Source organism: Gobius niger (assembly GCF_951799975.1).
Source record: "Gobius niger genome assembly, chromosome: 22".
NCBI classification, from domain to species: Eukaryota; Metazoa; Chordata; class Actinopteri; order Gobiiformes; family Gobiidae; genus Gobius; species Gobius niger.
In genome coordinates, this window is record NC_136873.1 from 14,232,921 (window position 1) to 14,256,369 (window position 23,449).

Below are 23,449 nucleotides of genomic sequence, written 5' to 3' on the forward strand. Positions count from 1 at the left end.
GTAATAGTAGTATTGGTGGAGATTACAGTGATAAAATAGTTATGAAACGAACAGACAGACAGAAGAAACACATAACAAAAAAACAAACAAAACAAAAACAAACAAAAACAAACAAAAAAAGGGGAAGAGAGAGAAAAGGAAAAAAATAATAATAATAAATAATAATAAATAAAATATATATATATGCATGCACACATATACATATACATATATACATACATACATATACATAGACTTTTTTTTTAAAGGCAACAAATAATCGTTTGAATAAGCGTGATTTCAATTATGACAAAAATAATCGTGACTATTATTTTTTCAATAATCGAGCAGCCCTAACTGCTGTAACATTTTTTATTATAGTCTGTTTACTTGATTATTTGCTGCTTATGCTTTTGTCCCCACAAAGTCCTTAGTCATTGTACATAAGAAACCACTGTTATACTATTTAATCGTTTTTTGTTAAATAAATAAAATTTCTCCATTGTGAGATCAATAAAGGCTATATCATCTTATCTTATCTTATTCTCCTCTGAACATTGAGTGTGCAACAAGTCAACTTTCTAGAAAACTATTATTAATGTGAACATACAGTCATGGTATAGCCTCACATAAAGCTGTTTAAAAATAGCACGCTTCTTCTATCCGTGACCTTCAGACTGCACAGCCACCCCTCTGCCGAGCGAACCCTGGCCCTGGCAAACATTAAAGGACGAGCCCTCTCATATGTCCGTGTGCAGAGCAGAAGGCATGTCGAGTATGGAGAGGGGGGGGGGGGGGGGGGGCAGGCGAGGGGCCGAGGGGGGTGGGGACACGCACTCAGAGGCGCTGGGTCTCTCTTGTAATCGCCGCGTGTTTATTGTGAAGCGTGGCCTGCACAATAATGGAGGCAATGGAGCCGATGAGGCGGCGCAGGTGCGACAGCGCAGGTGAGTCCTCGGAGCGGGACGTCCGGAGCGCGAGCGGAGAAAACGCTTCGGTGTTGTTGGTGATAGAAGGAGCGCGAGGGGGCTTCTATGTTGACTTAACCTCCGGAGAGAGGAGACGGTTAAAGGTTAGCCTGGTGCCGTGGGAAGATATTTTAGTTTACCCCCAAAATACGTTTTCTGTGCATAAATCCTATTTATTAACTTCTTAACTCCCGCCTCAACCGAGAGCATTTTCTCCAGTTCAGCTTTACCCAAATCCTGTAGGCCAGTGTAACGCCTCATTTGAAAGACCTACAAAACTAAATGGATCTTTTTCCTCACGTCAGATTTTTTTTTCATCACTTTTTTTGCTGGGCAGTCGTCTCATTTTTGTCAAATTTTCGTGACTTTTTTGTGACTTTTTCGTCAAATTTTTCTCCCTTTTTGGTCATTTTTTGTAAATATTTTGTCACTTTTTCGTCCAATTATTCGCATTTTTTTGTCAAATTCTTATCACTTTTTCGTCCATTTCTTCTCAATTTTTGGTAAATTTTTTCTCACTTTTTTGTCAATTTTTTGTCACTTTTTCGTCAAATTATTTGCATTTTTTTGTCAAATTATTATCACTTTTTCATCCATTTTTTCTAAATTTTTCGTCACATTTTTCTCACTTTTTTGTCAATTTTTTGTCAATTTTTTTCATTTTTTGTAATTTTTTTGTCACTTTTTCGTCCATTTCTTCTGAATTTTTTCGTCAAATTTTTCTCACTTTTTGGTCAATTTTTGTCATTTGTCATTTTTTGTAAATTTTTTGTCACTTTTTCGTCAAATTATTCGCATTTTTTTGTCAAATTCTTATCACTTTTTCGTCCATTTCTTCTCAATTTTTCGTAAATTTTTTCTCACTTTTTAGTCAATTTTTTCTCACTTTTTCGTCAAATTATTTGCATTTTTTTGTCAAATTCTTATCACTTTTTCATCCATTTCTTCTACATTTTTTCTTATACTTTTTTGTCATTTTTTGTCAATTTTTGTCATTTTTTGTAATTTTTTTGTCACTTTTTCGTCAAATTATTCGCATTTTTTTGTCAAATTCGTATCACTTTTTGTCCATTTCTTCTCAATTTTTCGTTAATTTTTTCTCACTTTTTTGTTAAATTTTTGTCCATTTTTTGTCCATTTTTTGTCAAATCATTTGCATTTTTTTGTCAAATTCTTATCCCTTTTTCATCCATTTTTTCTAAATTTTTCGTCAAATTTTTTTCACTTTTTTGTCAAATTTTTGTCCATTTTTGTCATTTTTCGTAAATTTTTTGTCACTTTTTCGTCGATGTTTTCTCACTTTTTTCACATTTTCATCCTTGTTTTCGTCTCAGTTTTGTGGCTATTTTCACACCTTTTTTCCAGAAGCTTTTGGACTCCATTTCTGCATAAACTGGTCCTTTAGGGTTCGTTCCGCTTTGAGTTTCAGCCACATTGGTGATTTTCTGGGATCTCCAAATATAGGCGAGCTCTTAAGACGCTGACGCTCTTAAGAACACTCGAAAACCTTCGCATGAACTAATGACATTTAGTTTTGAAGTTCTGCATTTGGACTGTGACCTATTGGTGCTTCTGTCAATCAGTTATTCATCATAATATGGCTGAGTTTTTAGATAACAACACTCCCTCTCCTGTTGTTGCTTTTGTGTGAAAGGAAAACATCATCTGAATGTGGTTGTGGTCGTGTTCAGCTTTACCTTTTGGATATTTGTGATGAAATACGCCTGAAAATGGATGATTACGGGTCAGAAAGGGACATTTGGTTTGTTAAAACGATCTAAAAAGTCCGGAAGACGTTGGATAATGCGGTTTATGAGCTGTTTTCTGTCTCGCTCACATCATTTAATGAGAACACAGCGGCTCTGAAAGGATTGTAACGGCGCTAATGGTGTGGTAATGATCCAGACATAAACTTTATATGGGGCTGTTAAACTGTTAAACCACATGCCAGGGACGAAGCGGCGGCGCTGCCTCCTAGTGGTGAGACAATGTGGTGTTTTTTTCCCAATTATTTATATAAAGGCTTGGTTTGAATTAGTGCCCCGTCCACAGCCGCATTTCCAATAACACAGGCGTTCTTTTTCATGTATTCAACTGTAACTTTATTATTCATTTTATTATTAAACGTTATTCATTATTTTTGAGAGGAACAAAGTGATCGCTTTAATAAGTAGAATTGTATAGAAGCTCTTCAGGATCAAAACATAAGGGTAGGAACAAAAAAGAGAAAAAAATCCGAGGCAATTATTTTTAACCAGGTATCGGAGGGCCTCGGATTTTTCTCTTTTTTTGTGTATTATTTATTTATTTACTTATTTATTTATTGATTTATTGTGTGAACATATGATCTGTAGGTAGAAAAAAAAAATCCACAACTTCCTGTTACATAAAGGCATGAGTGCCAAATTAAAGGTTAGGTTTAGTTTAGTTAAAGGGACTATACAGAGCTTAAAAATGTTAAAATGATGTATCTTCCTCCCCCTACATGTTCCAGCCATGTCCTAATGTGTAGAATGAGCTCAGACCCGTTCACCACAACTGCCTCTAAAATCCTGTCACTCAAAAAGGTGTTGATTCGAGTCCAAAGTGCCGTCATGCACGAGCTTAATGTAGAAGGTGCAGTTACACGTATGACCTGAGGTGGCAGTAGTGAGTATAAAATGGCTAACTTGCATCTTGCCCCTTTAACCCTAATCAGGATATATTTCGGGCTAAGAATCTGCTCGTTTCGGAAGGCGCCTTGGTTCTCCAGGCACTTCTTCTGTGTTTTTGTTTCTTCTTCGCGTGACCTTTGACCTGCCCCTGGTATAAATGCGGGGTTTGACCCCCGACATTGGGAAGAGGTCAGTCATTGTAATCCAATGTTTAAAGAGTCCTTTTATGAATATTTTGCTTTTATTTTCTCCTGTAAACATATTTTGTTGTACTTCCATTGATATTGAGCTTCGTCCTTCCCCCCGATGTTTTAATTTATTCATGTGAAGAAATACGGGGAGATGAAATATTGTCCATTGTCTTCTCCGCTTTACTTTGGGCTGGATCTTGTTTGCGGCACATGCTGATTGTATTTTTGTGTCTATTTGCCAGACAAAACGGAGACCGCCTCCAAAAGTGAAAGAACTTATATTTGAGCAGCATCAGCTTCCTGGTTGTAGCTGCGCAGCGGCGGAGTGATCTGCTCGGTTACCGGATCTACAATAGTTTGTTTACCTGCGGCCGCATTACTACACGTGGAATTCACAAAGGAGTTTCTACAAATCAGATATGGCAACGTTTGGAGGACGACCCCATGATTTTGAAGAGGTTTTTAATGCAGGCACTCTGGATTACTAGGAAATGAGGCCCTATGTCAAAAATCCTGAATTATCCCTTTAATGCAGTTTCCACCTGGATTTAACTGTTCTGATCTGGGTTTGCTGCAGTTGGTCCAAGGCCGTGTGCAGCACCCCCTGGTGGATAGTTTGGGAACTGCAGGCAGGATTAACCTCTTAACTCCCGCCTGAACCGAGAGCATTTTCTCCAGTTCAGCTTTACCCAAATCCTGTAGGCCAGTGTGACGCCTCATTTGACAGACCTACAAAAGTAAATTGATCTTTTTCCTCACATCAGATTTTTTTTCATCACTTTTTTGTTGGGCAGTCGTCTCATTTTTGTCAAATTTTTGTGACTTTTTTTTTGTCAATTTTTCATTAAATTATTCACATTTTTTTTGGTCAAATTCTTATCACTTTTGCGTCCATTTTTTCTCAATTTTTAGTCAAATTTTTGTCCATTTTTTTGTCCATTTTTTGTCATTTTTTGTCACTTTTTTGTCACTTTTTTGTCATTTTTTTATACATTTTTTTATACATTTTTTGTCACTTTTTCATTAAATTATTCGCATTTTTTTTGTCAAATTCTTATCACTTTTTCGTCCATTTTTTCCTAATTTTTTTGTCAAATTTTTGTCCATTTTTTTGTCCATTTTTTGTCATTTTTTTGTCATTTTTTGTCAAATTTTTTGTCATTTTTTTGTACATTTTTTTGTACATTTTTGTCACCTTTTTGTCACTTTTTTACATTTTCATCCTTGTTTTCGTCTCAGTTTTGTTGCTATTTTCACACCTTTTTTCCAGAAGCGTAAAAGCTGGAGAAAATGTGCTCGGTTCAGGTGGGAGTTAAGGGGTTTATAAATAGGAAATCTGCATATGAAAAACTGTTTTTGGGGGGTACATTTTGTCCCTCAGCGCCCCCTAACCAAAACATCTTCCCACGGCTCTGAGTTGGATCAGGTTAGTTTTAAGAATCCTGACCTGATTTGTGCCAAACTGGACAAAATCAGCTTGGTTCCGGTTGGGGTTACGAGGTTAATAAGCTCCTCCCACCTCTGACCTGGCAGCCGCCGCAGGAGGAACATTCGGCACCTCGATCACGGAGGCTTAAACCAAATGGAGCCTTGGCTTGGCAGCGCGTCCTCTGGCTCCCCCCGCTGCACCTCGCGCGCCTTTACGCACCGGGGCCGCTCTGTGTCATCTCCTTCTCCCCCTGAGCGCGCGTCAGCTGACCGACCCAGTGAGCTCCTCCGCGCGCAGAGACACAGGGACACAGCCTGAAGGGGGGTCGTAGGGTTCGCACTCGCGCCCGTTTGACAGACTCATGGCTCTGGTCATCAACGGTCCCGCAGAGGAGGAGCAGAAGGGGCTGACCCAGACGCCTTTGCTCAAAATCTGGGTGCCGTGGATGGGCTGCAACGGGAGAAGCCGGCGGGGATGTAAGTGCGTTTTGAGTGTGAGTGTGGAGATTTTGGATTGGGCTGAAATCCTGTGCAGAAAACGCGCAGAAATGATGAGGTTTTTATCTGGGAATGTTGTGCCTGATGTTAGTGTGGAGATGCCATTCAAAACAAGAGGGATTTGAACTTGTAGGAGTGACTTTCCTAACATATGAACTTCGACGTGGAGTATTTTGCCTTATTTTTTCCTATTAAGTCTTTATTTCATGCACTGACTCAAAGTTTCTTCATAAATTCACATGGGAAACTAACTTGAAGGACAATTTTCTGCAAAGAATACTTTATTTTTTCCTCACAATGTGGTGAATCTGCACCTACACTACAAAAAGTCAATATCAAGCATTGGCTTAAATGACTGGTATCTTGTTTTGAGCGGTTTTCACTCATTTAGACACTTTTCCTGATCGGACCAAGTTTGCTTTGCTTTGTTTGAGGACATTTCAGACCAGTTCTAGGGTAAATCTCGCTTGAAATAAGAAAGTAACATTGCCAATGAGATAAGAGCAATTTTCTTACCCCATTGGCGAAGAAAATGACCTGAAATAAGGACGAAATGTATTGAAACGAGTCAGAAACATCTCAGAACAAGTGAAATAATCCAGGACAAATGCCCAAGAACTTCTTAACAAGTCAAAACAACAAAAACTTGGATTATTATGCTCAAATTGAGATGTTTATACTGATCTAGTTAATTACTTTTTGCAGTGTATAGAGGTACTTTTTCAAAATCTAATTCTTAAAGCTTGATTTATTGAGCTGTGAAACAATCCCCTCAGAACAAATCTTTGTGACTAACATATCAACAGAATAAAACATTTTTTTAGATTTTATCGCAGAAAATATTTACTATATTCAACATTGATTGAAACTTGCAATACTTATGCACTCACGCTTCTAACAGGGATCTACAGCTGAAGTTTCATTTTGATCCGTGTCTCTAAATTTGAATACTCCCCCCCCTCTTTACCTGCAGCGTCTCGCTTTGATCAAGTTACGAAAACGCCATCTATTTTTAGGTATCAGTGCATTTATATGTCTAGGCATCGAGGACAGACTTATGTAACAGGTTGCAGCCGTGGTCAGTTATAGTTGAGGAGACCCAGGGGTGTCGTGGGGAGTGGAGGGGGGGAGGTCCAGGGCGCGGTGACCGGGACAAGCCCCTGACGCTGCGCCTCTTTGGGCATCGGGCTGACGCTGCCCAATGCCTGACTGGGCCGGTGCCACCCCCCGCACTCCCGCTGCTGCAGAGTGAGCACATTCAGCAATAGCAGGAAAACTATATATATATTTTAATCTCCTCCATCATTTATACAGATCTTGGAAAGTCCTGATTTAGGCTTTAGTTGTTCTCATCTGGAACCCGGCCTCTTTTAGAACAAGATTGCACTGCAAAAAGTCAATATCAAGCATTGGCTTAAATGACCTGAATTGAGGAAATGTTTCTTGTTTTGAGCGGTTTTCACTCATTTAGACACTTTTCCTGATTGGACCAAGTTTACTTTGCTTGTTTGAGGACATTTCAGACCAGTTCTAGGGTAAATCTCGCTTGAAATAAGAAAGTAAAATTGCCAATGAGACAAGACCAATTTTCTTACCCCATTGGCAAAGAAAATGACCTGAAATAAGGACGAAATGTATTGAAACGAGTCAGAAACATCTCAGAACAAGTGACATAATCTAGGACAAATGCCCTAGAACTTCTTAACTAATCAAAACAACAAAAAATTGGATAATTATGCTCAAATTGAGATGTTTATACTAGTCTAGTTAATTACTTTTTGCAGTGTGGTTTGTATTGAGCACAAACCTGACGAGGCCGACACCCGACTCCACCTGCGGCTTGTGTTTCAGACTTAAAGTGGATTAACTCGGAGCGTTTCCCTCTCACCTGCCCGTGCAGATGTACAAAGTTCAAACAGGGTCAAAGCCTCTGACGTGTTTAAAACGTGCGGATGTTCCTCTCAGTCCAAGGATAATTTACACCCACAGTTAAGGTGAGACACTGCAAGGAAAAGGGAAACATTGTAATTATGTGTCAATATATATATTTATGTAATATAGTTTTATGTTCATGTTTAGTCTTTGAATAAACTATTACTAAAAAAAAGATTTGAAATACAAATTTTGCCCTGTTTTTGTGCTTCAAAGCTCAAAAAATCAAGCTACGAATTGAGAGTTGAAAATTGACACACACAAAAAAGTTTTGCTTTCAGTGTCTCACTTTAATAATGGTATAATAATAAATAAATTGGCATATTTGACGTCATGGCGACGTGTAAACAAGCAGCAACCTCCCTCTTTCTTGGTACAGCAGCATTTTTTTCTTCTTTTTTTTCCTTTTTCTGCATTTGTGGTTTCTGTGTTCCACATTGTTTTACTGGGTACTTTGGTACGTCTTTGCCATGTTTTTGTGGGGATTTCTTTACTGAAGAGAGTCTGTAATGGTCCTGAAGAAAACAACTTTTTAAAAATGAACAAACTGCAGCTTATGAGCTCAAGACATTTCAGACCAACAAATGTCTTCTTCTGAGACACTGAAGAGGCACCAAGAGCCCGACACACCTGCAGCACAGTGGAGGCGTCACAAGAGGCGCTACAGGAAACAACAACGTGGCGGCACGGTGGTGCAGCGGAGAGCGCTCACGCCTCACAGCAAGAAGGTCCCCGGTTCGATTCCCATCTGGACGGGGCCTTTCTGTGTGGTGTTTGCATGTTCTCCCCGTTCTCCTCCGGTTTCCCCTACCACTAAAACATGTACAATAGATTCCCCTCTGGGGCCAGGACTTCTCTGAAAAAGAGATTATTAATCTCAGTGGGACTATCCTGGTTAAATAAAGGTCAATAAATAAATAAACAACAAAGGGACAAAGGAGAAGGTATCCAGGCAAGACTCACAGCTAAGCCACACATGCCTTCTGTCCCTACTGGTGTTAAGGTTTAGTGGACGTTCGCTGGAGAATAAAACGGATAAACTGCTACGGTCTTCCCAGAAAGACTGTTGTTGAGCGGAGGGAGCTATGTAGGAGGAAGAGGAAGGAACTGACAGTGCAGGACACCACGCTCAGAAACAGGGACAAACCCAGGAGGCGGTGCACTGATTCAGAGGATCGGAGGAGACATCCAGCCAGGTTTCCTCCGGGTTCTACGGTCTCCCCGACCTCCAAAAACATGCTGGTCAGGTTGGGCCACAGTTGTGGCCTGCTCAGTCGCAGCGGCTTACACAATTCCGATGTACGATTGTACAAAATTGAAACATCCACGTAGCCCTTCTCTTTATTCCTCTGTTGCAGCGTCGGTGCCTCAGTTCTGTAACTCCCCGACGATGCTGGTGATGGTGGGACTTCCCGCTCGAGGAAAGACCTACATCTCCAAGAAGCTCACGAGATACCTCAACTGGATCGGGGTTCCCACCAAAGGTTTGATCCTCTTTTAATTAACTCTAAAATGTATATAGAGGACTCACTGTTTCCGGCCTCAAGCATGCGTTTTCTCCCCCCCAGTGTTTAATGTGGGGCAGTACCGGAGGCAGGCCGTGACGACCTACAAGAACTTTGAATTTTTCAAACCTGACAATGAAGAGGCGATGAAGATTCGCAAGTAAGACACAAATATTCACAAAGAGAAAAAACGTATAGAATAATTTCAACAATCAGGGACTTTTGTAAAATATATGGGAATGATTAAAGTGACTTGAAACACTACATTATTATAAATCTACCCAATGTAATAAGTTGAATACTGTGTCTAAATGCAGATATATTACCTTTGTCTATGCGCATCTTTTTTATAAGATAGAAGCTGATGTTTTGCATCCCTTTAGTGGTTCCCAATCCTTTTTGTCTTGTGGACCCCTTGAGTCTTTCATTTACCCTGAGTTCTTGCTAATATTATACAAAGTGACCAACTAAAAAAGATTATTCAGTATTTAATATTTTGTTATGTTCAAAATTGAGCTATAATACTCTCAAATTAAACCTTTTACTGAAAAACAGAATTAAAACTAACTTCCCTTTGAAATTAATATTGAAATTCTAGTCAGTTTCACTTTTCATCCACTGGTTGGGAACAGTGTTAATTTCGTCGACTAAAATATTTTGTCTTAATTTTAGTCAAAGTAAAATTTTTGACGACTAAAATTGGACTAAAACTAAATAAAATGTTGTTCATGAGACTAAAACTATGACTAAAATGTCCAGATGTTTTAGTCGACTAAAATAAGACTAAATAAAAATGACTGAATCAGACTAAAATCATCCAAACTTCTATTGAGCGTCTGAAAGAGCCTCAGATCATGTAAATTCTCTGCTAAAGGATCAGCTCTGAGCTTTGTTCATGTGGAGCGGCTCCATGAAGCAGAGGAACAACATTAAACATGATTATAATGAATATTATCAATGCAAAGTCGACTAAATTAGTCTTAAATTTAGTCGACTAAACTGACATGCAATTTTAGTCGAATAAAACTAGACTAAAATTGAATTTATTTATTTTTTTCTAAATCTCGACTAAAATTAACTTACATTTTAGTCAAAAGACTAAGACTAAAACTAAATTAAAATATGTATGACTATGTATGTATGACTGTGTTTGTGTTTCAGGGCCTGTGCATCAGCCGCCCTCAAAGATGTCGCCACCTACTTCTCCAAAGAACACGGACAAGTGGCTGTAAGTACGAGGGAACATTGACGTCTTAACCCCCACCTGAACCAACCTCATTTTCTACAGTTTGGCTTTACCCAAATCTAGAAACGTCTTGAAAAAGTGTGTCAAAATAGCGATAATAACAAAATAAAAGTGTTTTGGTCACTTAATCATCGTATTTTTGTCACCTTTTTGTTGCTCCTTCATGACTTTCTTGTTAATTTTTTGTTGCTTTTTCATCACTCTTCAGTCGTTTTTTTTTTAAGTGTTATTTTTGCTTTTCCAGTACGTTTTTGTCATGTTCTTGTCTTTTTGAATCACTTTTTTTGTTTTGTTTTTTATTGTTTTGCTCTTGCTTTTTTCCCCGTTGCTTTTTGTTATGGTTAGTCTGGTGTTATAAGTGATTTGCCTCAGGTGCTCTGTGGAGCGGGTCAGACTGTTTTTAATGCAGGCTAGCTGATACCATAGACATGCACTAGCCTAGCGCCACGAAACTCTTCAAATATAAGAACTGCATTAATTTAAAAATGATCTCTCTCCAGAAATCAACATCACTCTGGATAACTAGGAACTGAGGTCCTATGTCAAAAATCCTGAAATATCACTTTAACCTCTTAACCACCGCCTGAACCAAGCACATTGAACCAAATCTGAAAGATTCTTGGAAAAAAAAAGCGTGAATATAGTGACAAAAACGAGATGAAAACAACGATAAAAAAGTGACAAAAATCCAACAATAAAGTGACGAAAAAGTGCTACAAATGTAACGAAAAAATTACAAAAAAGTGACAAAATGAAACCAAAACGTGACAAAAATGTTACGAAAAAGTGATGAGAAAGTGACAAAAATGTAATGGAAAAGTGATGAAAAAGTGGAAAAAAAGTGATGAAAAAGTAGCAAAAAAGTGATGAAAAAGTGATGAAAAAGTGGCAAAAAAGTGATGGAAAAAGTGGCAAAAAAGTGATGAAAAAAGTGATGAAAAAGTGATGAAAAAAAGTGGCAAAAAAGTGATGAAAAAGTGATGAAAAAGTGATGGAAAAGTGGCAAATAAGTGATGAAAAAGTGGCAAAAAAGTGATGAAATAGTGATGAAAAAGTGATGGAAAAGTGGCAAAAAAGTGATGAAAAAGTGATGGAAAAGTGGCAAAAAAGTGAAGAAAAAGTGATGGAAAAATGGCAAAAAAGTGATGAAAACAACAAAAATGTATCAAAAAATGTGACAAAAACACAGCAACAATGTGAGGAATAAGATTCTTCTAGATCAGTTTTGTAGGTCTTAGCTTTTAAATGAGACGTTTCACTGGCATTTGGGTAAAGCTGCACTGGAGAAAATGGACTTGGTTAAGATCTGGGTTTTCCAATTCCCGCTGACACCAGCAGGGGGTGACAAATGTTCTGTGCTTTCAGGTCTTTGACGCTACAAACACCACCAGAGAAAGAAGAGCCATCATTTTAAGCTTTGCCAAAGAACGGGGCTACAAGGCAAGTATCGCAAACCATCCATCTGTTCATCTACTTGTTTTGTAACGTTTTGGATCCAACAGGTGTTTTTCGTGGAATCGATTTGCGAAGACCCTGAAATCATCGCGGAAAACATCAAGGCGAGTGACCGTTTGTCGACTACACCTTCTGAAACGTTCTCAAACTGAAATGAAAATCGTTTTGTGGATTTCCCGTCTCAGCAAGTCAAATTCGGGAGTCCGGATTACGCCGATCGGGATTACGACGAGGCGATGGAGGATTTCATTCAGCGCATCGACTGCTACAGAGCCAGCTACATGTCCATAGACGATGAAAAGGACAGGTAGCATCCGGGTGTAGTTGTTTTAGCCTTGGTTTAATTCTTTTGAAGTTTAGTCCTGCTCCTGCTTAAGCTTGGATGTGGACTTGACTTGTCCCCGACCCTAAAGTAACTGTAGAGTCAAGTCTGTTCTCAGATTAAAACTATGTGTCAAAACGAGATGAAAACAACGCAAAAAAAAAAATCAACAACAATCCAACAAGAAAGTGACGAAAACGTGACAAAAATGTAATGAAAAAGTGATGTAAAAGTGATGTAAAAGTGACAAAAAAGTGATAAAAAAGTGATAAAAAAGTGGCAAAAAAGTGAGGAAAAAAAAGTGATGGAAAAGTGACAAAAGTGACAAAAAGGTGGCAAAAAAGTCATGAAAAAGTGGCAAAAAAGTGATGAAAAAGTGGCAAAAAAGTGATGAAAAAGTGACAAAAAAGTGATGAAAAAGTGGCAAAAAAGTGATGAAAAAGTGACAAAAAAGTGATGAAAAAGTGGCAAAAAAGTGATGAAAAAGTGACAAAAAAGTGATGAAAAAGTGGCAAAAAAGTCATGAAAAAGTGGCAAAAAAGTGATGAAAAAGTGGCAAAAAAGTGATGAAAAAGTGACAAAAAAGTGATGAAAAAGTGGCAAAAAAGTGATGAAAAAGTGACAAAAAAGTGATGAAAAAGTGATAAAAAAGTGGCAAAAAAGTGAGGAAAAAATATGAAAACAACGATAAAAAAAATCAACAAAAATCCAACAATATAGTGACGATAAAGTGATGAAAATGTAACGAAAAAATTACAAAAAAGTGACTAAATGAAACCAAAACGTGACAAAAATGTAACGAAAAAGTGATGAAAAAGTGGCAAAAAAGTGATGAAAAAGTGGCAAAAAAGTGAGGAAAATGTAACGAAAAAGTGATGAAAAAGTGACGAAAAAGTGAGGAAAATGTAACAAAGTGATGAAAAAGTGACAAAAGTGATGAAAAAGTGGCAAAAAAAGTGATGAAAAAGTGGCAAAAAAAGTGATGAAAAAGTGGCAAAAAAGTGGCAAAAAGTGAGGAAAATGTAACAAAGTGATGAAAAAGTGACAAAAGTGATGAAAAAGTGACAAAAAAGTGAGAAAAAGTGACAAAAAAGTGATGAAAAAGTGATGAAAAAAGTGATGAAAAAGTGACAAAAGTGACAAAAAAGTGATGAAAAAGTGACAAAAGTGATGAAAAAGTGATGAAAAAGTGACAAAAGTGAGGAAAAAGTGATAAAAGTGACAAAAGTGACAAAAAAGTGATGAAAAAGTGACAAAAGTGATGAAAAAGTGATGAAAAAGTGATGAAAAAGTGACAAAAGTGATGAAAAAGTGATGAAAAAGTGATGAAAAAGTGGCAAAAAAGTGATGAAAAAGTGACAAAAGTGATGAAAAAGTGACAAAAAAGTGACGAAAAAGTGACAAAAAAGTGACGAAAAAGTGATGAAAAAGTGATGAAAAAGTGACAAAAAAGTGACAAAAAAGTGATGAAAAAGTGACAAAAAAGTGATGAAAAAGTGACAAAAAAGTGATGAAAAAGTGGCAAAAAAAGTGGCAAAAAAGTGAGGAAAATGTAACGAAAAAGTGATGGAAAAGTGACAAAATTGATGAAAAAGTGATGAAAAAGTGGCAAAAAAGTGACAAAAGTGATGAAAAAGTGGCAAAAAAGTGGCAAAAAGTGAGGAAAATGTAACAAAAAAGTGATGAAAAAGTGACGAAAAAGTGATGAAAAAGTGATGAAAAAGTGGCGAAAAAGTGAGGAAAATGTAACAAAGTGATGAAAAAGTGGCGAAAAAGTGACAAAAAAGTGATGAAAAAGTGACAAAAGTGACAAAAAAGTGATGAAAAAGTGGCAAAAAAGTGATGAAAAAGTGGCAAAAAAGTGATGAAAAAGTGGCAAAAAAGTGATGAAAAAGTGGCAAAAAAGTGATGAAAAAGTGACAAAAAAGTGATGAAAAAGTGACAAAAAAGTGGCAAAAAAGTGATGAAAAAGTGACAAAAAAGTGGCAAAAAAGTGATGAAAAAGTTGCAAAAAAGTGACAAAAAAGTGATGAAAAAGTGGCAAAAAAAGTGATGAAAAACTGACAAAAAAGTGATGAAAAAGTGGCAAAAAAGTGATGAAAAAGTGGCAAAAAAGTGATGAAAATGTAACGAAAAAGTGATGAAAATTTGGGAGTTTAGTCCTGCTCCTGCTTAAGCTTGGATGTTGACTTGTCCTGGACCCTAAAGTAACTGTAAAGTGAAGTCTGTTCTCAGATTAAAACTATGTGCCGCTTCTTCAGGAACCTCTCGTACATAAAGATCTTCGACGTGGGCAGCCGGTACCTGGTGAACCGGGTGCAGGACCACATCCAGAGCCGCATCGTTTACTACCTCATGAACATCCACGTCACGCCGCGCTCCATCTACCTCAGCCGCCACGGGGAGAGCGAGCTCAACCTGCTGGGGCGCATCGGGGGCGACTCCGGCCTGTCTCCACGAGGGCAGAAGGTACAGCCGCACTTTAAGATTTTCAAACTAAATCTCTTCTGAACAGACTCTTCAGGTTTTTCTGTTTTAAAAAAAGTCTATTCTGCCTGATCAAAAAAAAAGGGTACACGCTCTCGTATTTGGTTGGACTTTCTTTCGCTTTGATCACTGAACGCATTGGTGGCTCGGTGGCACAGTGGTTAGTGGCTCACTGCTAGAAGATCCCAGGTTCGATCCCCAGACTGGGCCTTTCTGTGGAGTTTGCATGTCTGCATTTGTCTGTGTGGGTTTCCTTTGGATATGGATTGGTTTCCACTACAATGAGTTGCGCTCTGGGGCCAGGAATCCCCTGTAAAAGAGATTCTTTCCTGGTTAAATAAAGTTAATAATAATAATTCACTGTGGCATTGTTTCAGTAAGCTTCTGAAATGTTAAAACATCCAGTGTTGTTTTAAAATACTGTAAAATTGCCAATGGAACAAGCATGTTCTGTCTGGCCTTCGACTGGTTTTTGTCTGAAATCACGTGCTGTAAGTGTGTACAAGGTCATTTCTGTCGCCAATCTTATTTCAAAACAGTCAAAAACCTGCTTAATTGTTTTAATTATTTGCTTATTTGGTCGGGACAGTGCATGTTAATGAACATACATGGGACTCGAAATGTAGCCTTGGGTTAATTATCATCCGTCCTCTCAAACACACTCACATTCATCATGGCATTTTGTACATGTTTTTAACAGTAGGGGAAGCTGAAGTACCTGGAGGAAACCGAACAGATCGAACCTGGGACCTTCTTGCTGTGAAGCACCAGTGCTAACCGCGTGCCCATTGTGCTGCTCAAGTGATTGAATTAGCACCAGTTCAATCACTTTATCTAATTATGACGAAGACTTTTTAAACATAGTTTAAAACTAACTCATGTAATAAATTGGATGTGTTAATTACATTTTCTCCAGTTTGGCTTTACCCCAGTCCAAAAGCTTCTGGAAAAAAAGCAGTGAAAATAGCAACAAAACTGAGACAAAAACAAAGATGGAAATGTGACAAAAAAGTGAGAAAACATTGACGAAAAATTGATGAAAAAGTGGCAAAAATGTCAAAAAAATGTCACAAGAAATTAACAACAAATGGTCAAAAAAATTACAAAAATGTGGCAAAATGTGACAAAATATTTGATAAAAAATGGACAAAAAAATGACAAAAAAAGTTACAAAAATGAGTTGAACACCCAAGAAAAAAAGGATGGAAAAAAAATCTGATGACGTGAGGAAAAAGATTCGCCCGGTTCAGGCGGGAGTTAAGAGGTTTAACCACTGCTCTCATTTCATCAGGTCAAGAGCGGTCTGTGATGAAAACGCATTTCTGCAACAGCTCAGAGACTTTACTACCATATTTCACGATTTAAAACAGGATCATTTAGCTAGCGCACCTTTTAAAGCAGTACTAAGTAACTTGTTTACCTTAATAAATCCTTTTTAAAGTCCCTCTAGGGGTAAAACAAGTGTTAATGGGATGATTGGAGGGTCTTTCATCTCCCCCTGGTGTCTCTGCCCAGAAAACCACACTTGCAAGCTTTCCTGCACCGGGTCGGAGTCACCAATACACACTAATGGAATCATGAAGAAGAAGCTAACAGGCTAACAGGCAAAGCTAACTGTGGGCTAGCGCCACTTAAACAGTATTTACAGCCAAGTTTGAGTGAAATAAATGATCTCCATTGTGTAATTGGATGAACAATATCCTTCTCTCCCTTTGCCTTTTCTGTCAGCGTAGTATTTACTCTCACAGACAATTAATGGGTAAAAAAACATAACATGCTACAACACCTGCAGTGGCGCTTATGGCCTCTAGGGGCACGAGTTACTTAGTTCTGCTTTAAATAGTTCTATTTTACATTATGTTTTCAGTTAGAGACCACTAGCCCCCTCTGCTGGTGTTTTGGCTGCACATAAGCACAGGGGCAAACCGTTTGAAACTTTTCATACAGCATTGCAGCTCGTATTGTTTCACACTCGTGCTGCGTGTCCCTGTAGCAGATGTCGTCCTTTTTTCTCCCACAGTATGCAAACGCCCTGGCCACCTTCATCAAAAACCAGAACATCAACGATCTGAAAGTGTGGACGAGTCACATGAAGAGGACCATCCAGACCGCCCAGACTCTGGCCGTTCCCTACGAGCAGTGGAAGGCGCTCAATGAGATCGACGCCGTGAGTGACAAACAAATATACAGGATTTCACTGATTCCTTTCTCAATTGTAACGGCCTTTATTTAATGAGACATAAGCAGACACGCTTTCTTTGTTAAATGCCCTGAAGAAAGTCGCTCACCACACCTCAGATCTCCTCCTTTTTCCAAACTCTATGGATTCACTGGTATGGACTTACATTTCCTAACCCATTGAAGCACTCACCTTCCCTACTTCTTATTTTAAAGGGGGGGGGGTATTATGCAAAATCGACTTTTCCAAGCTTTCCATCATGTTATTATGTCATTCCCTCATTAAAAACATGCCTGAAGTGTTGCCTTGGCACATTCACGTGTTTTTGAGTCATCTGTAAAAACTCTGATGGATTCCTCCTAGGAACGCCCCCACCTCCTGGAGACGCCTCCGAGCTTTCGTCACCAGCCGAGTAACCAACCACTGCTCCTCAGGGGGCGTGTCGGAAAGAGTCAGAGGTTCTTAAAGAGACAGAGGCCTATTTCAAGACATTCACTACAGCCTACATTTTATACAAGGCAGTTATTCTAATTTACTGCATTTACAGACCAACAGAAGGTTTGGTCATCATTGTAGTGTGATATAGACTGGTGCTATGTGGCTGAAAAAAGCATAAAACCCCCTCTTTAAAAATGTCCTGTCAGAACATCCCGCTTGGTCATATATAATGTTAAACATCGATTCTCGACTGGTAGGTCGGGACCCAAAAGTGGGTCACGGGACCATTTTCTGTGAGTCGCGAGTCTATAGGGAACTTTTATTCAATATTTTCCATCTGAAACTGCATGGAGACACTAACTGTGTCTGTTAAAATGAATGTTATTGGGTTGTTTTGATCATAATATCAGTCTTATTGGGATCTCAACTGCTTGTTCCACAAAAACATGTGTGGAAAATACAATATTTCATACGACATATGGCAAATTACAGTTTTCTTTGAGTCCTCGGCTTGTCATCCGAGGGTAACGGTGGGTCCCAAAGCCACTCGGGATGTAAAACACTGGCATTTGCAGAAAATAGTTCTTTACTTTGGGCTACAATGTTGAGGTTCGGCCCTTGGGTGTTTTGGGAATGATGAAAATCGGCCTCCACGACACAAACTTGCCTATCCCTGCTCTATACAGTACTTTGAGCAGTAATGTTAGACCAGTAGTATCTTTTACTCAAGAAATGAAATCTACTGCTTTGAGCACTGACTGTTATTTGTGACAAGGCCCACTATATCCCAAGAAGGTTGGAATAACACATGAAAATAACTCATGTTTACTTGCACAGGGAGTGTGTGAGGAGATGACGTACGAGGAGATTCAGGAGCACTTCACCGAGGAGTTCGCCCTGAGAGACCAGGACAAGTATCGGTACCGCTACCCCAAAGGAGAGGTGGGTTCTGCATTTTCCCTCTGTGTTTGGGGGAAAGGAAAGCAGGTAATAATGTGTAGATGCCAAAATAGTCTCTTTAGCCAGTTAACCCGAGCCAGATTGGTTTAACAGCGCCACAAACTAGCACTGAGCTCATCTGGGATCACTTCGGCTTTTCGTTCGAGGAGAGGAAGCACATTTGGAGCAGCTTTTTGGATCAAAACTAGCAAATCCATTTAGTTTAGAAAAATTCTATGTGTTAGTACGTTGTATTTTTTCCATCGGCACTGTGTTGTTAATTAGTATCCATTAAAATATCCCGAAAAAGAAAAAATCCAGCCACCTCAGAGGCTCTGATCGTATTTTTTTATATTTTATGTTGCAGACTTTTGTTTATAGTTTCCGAACCATAAGAGATGGAGACGTTTTTTTGTGTATCTGCTTCTTATAGGGACTATATGGAGTTTAAACGTGTTCAAATTAAGGCGAGACACTGCAGGTGAATAGGGAAAAAGTTTAAATTTACAGATATCAATTTGAAGCTGTTGCTGTCGATCACTGGCATAAATGCGAGAAAAAAATACATTGCAAGTTTTCTGTCATTTTATCTTTTCATATAAGAACAAGGTGTTTTATGCCTAAAAATGCCCCAAATTTCCCATCTTTTCGGCGACAAAATCTGAATAATGGATAGAGCTACATTCAAATTTATTGTTTCATTTTATTGATGAATGAGTTACCAAGACTTTTTCAGAGGGGATTTAGGATTTCTTGTTTAGTTTTAAAATAAGCAGTTTTTTTAGTGGAAAATTTTGTAAAAATTTAATTTTTGCCTTATTTTTTGTCATTCAAAACTCAATAAATGGAGCTTAAGGGATTAAATAATAAAAAATCCCTCTGAAAAAATCTTCCAAATATTGTTCAGTCCAAGGCTGGAAAATGTGAAGTCTTTAGGTCCGACTGACGTGGACATAGTGTCGCCACAATGTCAGAAAAATGTGTTTTGAGAAAAAGGCCCTTGAAATCGTGTTCTCCCATATAAGTCTATGGGGGAACATTGCATCAGCGCAATATTTAAACATGTTATTGTGAAGATTAGGCATATTTTCTGTTTCCAGGTGAAAGCTTATATGTTCAGAGACCAATTTGGCCCAAAACCTGAAAACTGAAAAAATTTAGTTTTGCCTGTAGTGTCTCCCCTTAAGTATTTTCCTCCCCCTACATGTTCCAGCCATGTCCTAATGTGTAGAATGAGCTCAGACCTGTTCACCACAACTGCCTCTAAAATCCTGCACTGTCACTCAAAAAAGATGTTAATTCGGGTCCGAAGTGCCGTCATGCACGAGCTTAATATAGAAGCTGCAGTTACACCTATGGCCTGAGGTGGCAGTAGTGAGTATAAAATGTCCAACTTGCATCTCGTCCCAAGCCTCTAATAAACAACACAGTTCAACGCTGACACATTTTTCAATTTAGAAGCATCACACACAGGATTATAGATGAGAAATTTAGGAAAAATCTGCATCTGCCTTAGAAAAACCCATATCGGTCGACCTCTAGTGCATGAAGTGGTCCTGTTTATGCACCTTCACAACTGCTCCCTTCTCTTTTTTTGTCTCTATTATAATATTCATAACACCGTGTGCTTTTGCTGCAGTCGTACGAGGACCTGGTTCACCGTCTGGAGCCTGTGATCATGGAGCTGGAGCGGCAGGAGAACGTCCTGGTCGTCTGTCATCAGGCCGTCATGCGGTGTCTGCTCGCATACTTCCTCGACAAACCCGGAGGTACAAACGTTAAAAGGATTATTTCTAAATAAATAACATATTCATTTATGGTGAATGAATTTTTTCTCCTTTCTTTTTTTCTTCATGAAATGATGTGTGGAGTTTACATGTTCTCCCCGTGTCTGCGTAGGTTTCCTCCGGGTTTCCCCTACCACTAAAAACATGTACAATAGATTCTCCTCTGTGGCCAGGACTCCCCTGAAAAGGAGATTCTTAACTCATTGACTGCCAGCCATTTTCAAACCAGAGAGCTCCCCACTGCCAGAGGTTGTTCAGGATTTTGACTGTTTTTTCAAGACACAGAAAATCTAGGTCTTGGTCTATGTCAACACGAAACTCTCCAATAGAAAGATTAGACTCTCTTCTTTCATCTAACAAAAAAGTTTGTTTGTACCTCTTTCCATTCTTTAGTAATCGTCCGTAGAAAATAGGTGAAATCACCCAAAATGCTGTTTTCCAACCAAAAAGCTGAGAAAACAAGCTTTTTGTAATCAAGCAAAAACAGTGACTCTGATTGCATCCAAAGAGCAATGCTGCCACCTAGTGACTAAATAAAAGAACTACAACTAAGATTTTAACCCCAGACATGCTCAAGGCTTTGTTGCAGCCGTTCCCATTGAAAACCCTAATTGACATCTATAGACGTCATTGGCAGTCAATGAGTTAATCTCTCCTTGTTGTCTGTACAGGCGAGTTGCCTTCTTTTTTTCTTTATGAAATGATGTGTGGAGTTTGCATGTTCTCCCCGTGTCTGCGTAGGTTTCCTCCGGGTTTCCCCTACCACTAAAAACATGTACAATAGATTCCCCTCTGTGGCCAGGACTCCCCTGAAAAGGAGATTCTTAACTCGTTGACTGCCAGCCATTTTCAAATCAGAGAGCTCCCCACTGCCAGAGGTTTTTCAGGATTTTGACTGTTTTTTCAAGACACACAGAAAATCTAGGTCTTGGTCTATGTCAACACGAAACCCTCCAAAAGAAAGATTTGACTCTCTTCTTTCATCAAAAACAAAAATTTGGTTTGTACCTCTTTCCATTCTCTAATAATCGTCCGTAGAAAATAGGTGAAATCACCCCAAAATGCTGTTTTCCGACCAAAAAGCTGAGAAAACAAGCTTTTTGTAATCAAGCAAAACAGTGACTGGCATCCAAAGAGCAATGCTGCCACCTAGTGACTAAATAAAAGAACTACAACTAAGATTTTAACCCCAGACATGCTCAAGGCTTTGCTGCAGCCGTTCCCATTGAAAACCCTAATTGACATCTATAGACGTCATTGGCAGTCAATGAGTTAATCCTTGTTGTTTTTGTCGCCTGTCTGTACAGGCGAGTTGCCGTACCTCAGGTGCCCCCTCCACACGGTGCTGAAGCTGACCCCTGTTGCCTACGGTGGGTAATCACACCTAACCTAAATATTTAATGTTCCTCCTGTCGCTTCCTTCTCATCGTGCGCGTGTTCCCTTTAACCACAGGATGCAAAGTGGAGTCATTTTACCTGAACATCGAAGCCGTGAACACGCACAGAGACCGGCCGGGGGTGAGCGAACAACTGTAGCCCAATTACCCACTCACGAGAAGCCGATCTGTCCAAAAAGTACTCAATCCAGAAGAGTAAAAGTGAAAAAAAAAATGGAAGATTGGCATAGATTAGACTACAAGTTACATGAATGATCAGAGTTCTTTCATTTCATTTATATATTCATTGAGCAGCATAGTCGTACAAACTTATATTACAGATGAACTATTGCACTCAAAAGGATTAATTTTTGAATAATAGAATAATGAACAATCGCATTTTGAGGGACTATTTTCTAGCAGATCACTCCGCCGCTGCATAGCTTATACAACCACAAAGCTGATGCTGCTCAAATATAAGGTATTTTAAATCGACACAGACATTTATATGGTTAGTCTGGTGGTGATTTGCCTCAGGTGCTCTGTGGTGCGGCTCAGACTGTTTTTAATGCAGGCTAGCTGATACCATAGACATGCACTAGCCTTGCACTAGCCTAGCGCCACGAAACTCTCCAAATACTGTATAAGAACTGCATAAATTACAACAAAAAAATCTCCAGAAATCAGCAACACTCTGGATGACTAGGAAATGAAGCCCCATGTCAAAAATCCTGAAATGTCCCTTTAACCCCTTTAACCACCGCCTGAACCGAGCACATTTTCTCCTGTTTGACTTGAACCAAATCTGAAAGACTCTTGAAAAAAAAAGGGTGAAAATAGTGACAAAAACGAGATGAAAACGACGATGAAAAAGAGACGAAAATCCAACGATAAAGTGACGAAAACGTGATAAAAATGTAATGAAAAAGTGATGATAAAGTGGCAAAAAAGTGAGGAAAATGCAACGAAAAAGTGACGAAAAAGTGACGAAAAAGTGACAAAAAAGTGATAAAAAAGTGGCAAAAAGTGAGGAAAATGTAACGAAAAAGTGATGGAAAAAGTGAGGAAAAAGTGACAAAAAAGTGATAAAAAGAAAGTGGCAAAAAAGTGATGAAAAAGTGGCAAAAAGTGAGGAAAATGTAACGAAAAAGTGAGGAAAAAGTGACAAAAAAGTGACAAAAAAGTGATAAAAACAAAGTGGCAAAAAAGTGATGAAAAAGTGGCAAAAAGTGAGGAAAATGTAACGAAAAAGTGATGAAAAAAGTGATGAAAAAGTGACAAAAAAGTGATGAAAACAACAAAAATGTATCAAAATGTGACAAAAACACAGCAACAAAGTGGGGAATAGGATTCTTCTAGATCAGTTTTGTAGGTCTTAGCTTTCAAATGAGACGTTTCACTGGCATTTGGGTAAAGCCGAACTGGAGAAAATGGACTTGGTTTACGGCGGAGGTTAAGAGGTTAAGACCTGCGTTTTCCAATTCCCGCTAACACCAGCAGGGGGTGACAAATGTCATCAAGGTGTTCTGTGCCCTTTAAGGTCTTTTTTTTTTCTTCTTGAAAATGGTATTTCTGGTTTTCGAATAAAATGTGATCGATTAAAGACCCTGTAATGAACGTAATCGAGTCCCACCACTACAAGCGACCTTTGTGTCCTCCGTGTGTTTTTCAGAATGTGGACGTGAGCAGAGACCCGCAGGAGGCCCTTCAGACGGTCCCCGATCACGTTTGAGCCGCGATAAAACCTCTGTTTTCTTAGGCCACGTCTACACGTAGCAGGGTATCTCACGAGCCCAAGATATTTTACTACGATCCGGCCTATCATCCACACAAAACCGGAGTTTTCTGTCTATAAAAATGAAGGTTTCTAAAAACTCCGGGCAAAGTGAAGATTTGGGAATTCTCCGGTTACGCGTTTGAGTGTGGACATCAATAGAAAAAAAAACAAGGCTGTGTGGACTAAATTTTTTTTCTAGGCGGAGGGTGGATTTATAAATGCCCTGCTACGTGTGGACTAGGCCTTAGATTAATGAATTACATGAAGGACTGCTGCGGCTCACTGACT

General features: G+C 38.8%; 1 protein-coding gene across 2 annotated transcripts; it reads left to right on the forward strand.

Annotated features, from left to right (window-relative positions):
• Positions 1-898: 898 nt before the first annotated feature.
• Positions 899-23,221, forward strand: LOC306981319 (6-phosphofructo-2-kinase/fructose-2,6-bisphosphatase-like; the record flags this gene model as incomplete). 2 transcript variants are annotated; one of them, XM_079580896.1, is made up of 14 exons in its annotated part: positions 899-926; positions 9,009-9,134; positions 9,219-9,315; positions 10,317-10,383; positions 11,767-11,841; positions 11,904-11,960; positions 12,042-12,163; positions 14,440-14,647; positions 16,686-16,832; positions 18,120-18,224; positions 19,861-19,990; positions 21,316-21,378; positions 21,462-21,526; positions 23,057-23,221. In XM_079580896.1, 14 exons carry the CDS (start codon positions 899-901, stop codon positions 23,114-23,116), a joined length of 1,350 nt encoding a protein of 449 aa, XP_079437022.1. In that variant the 3' UTR covers positions 23,117-23,221. The 2 variants fall into 2 exon arrangements, with proteins under 2 accessions (XP_079437022.1, XP_079437021.1); XM_079580895.1 differs by lacking the exon at positions 899-926 and adding an exon at positions 5,619-5,697.
• Positions 23,222-23,449: the final 228 nt, after the last annotated feature.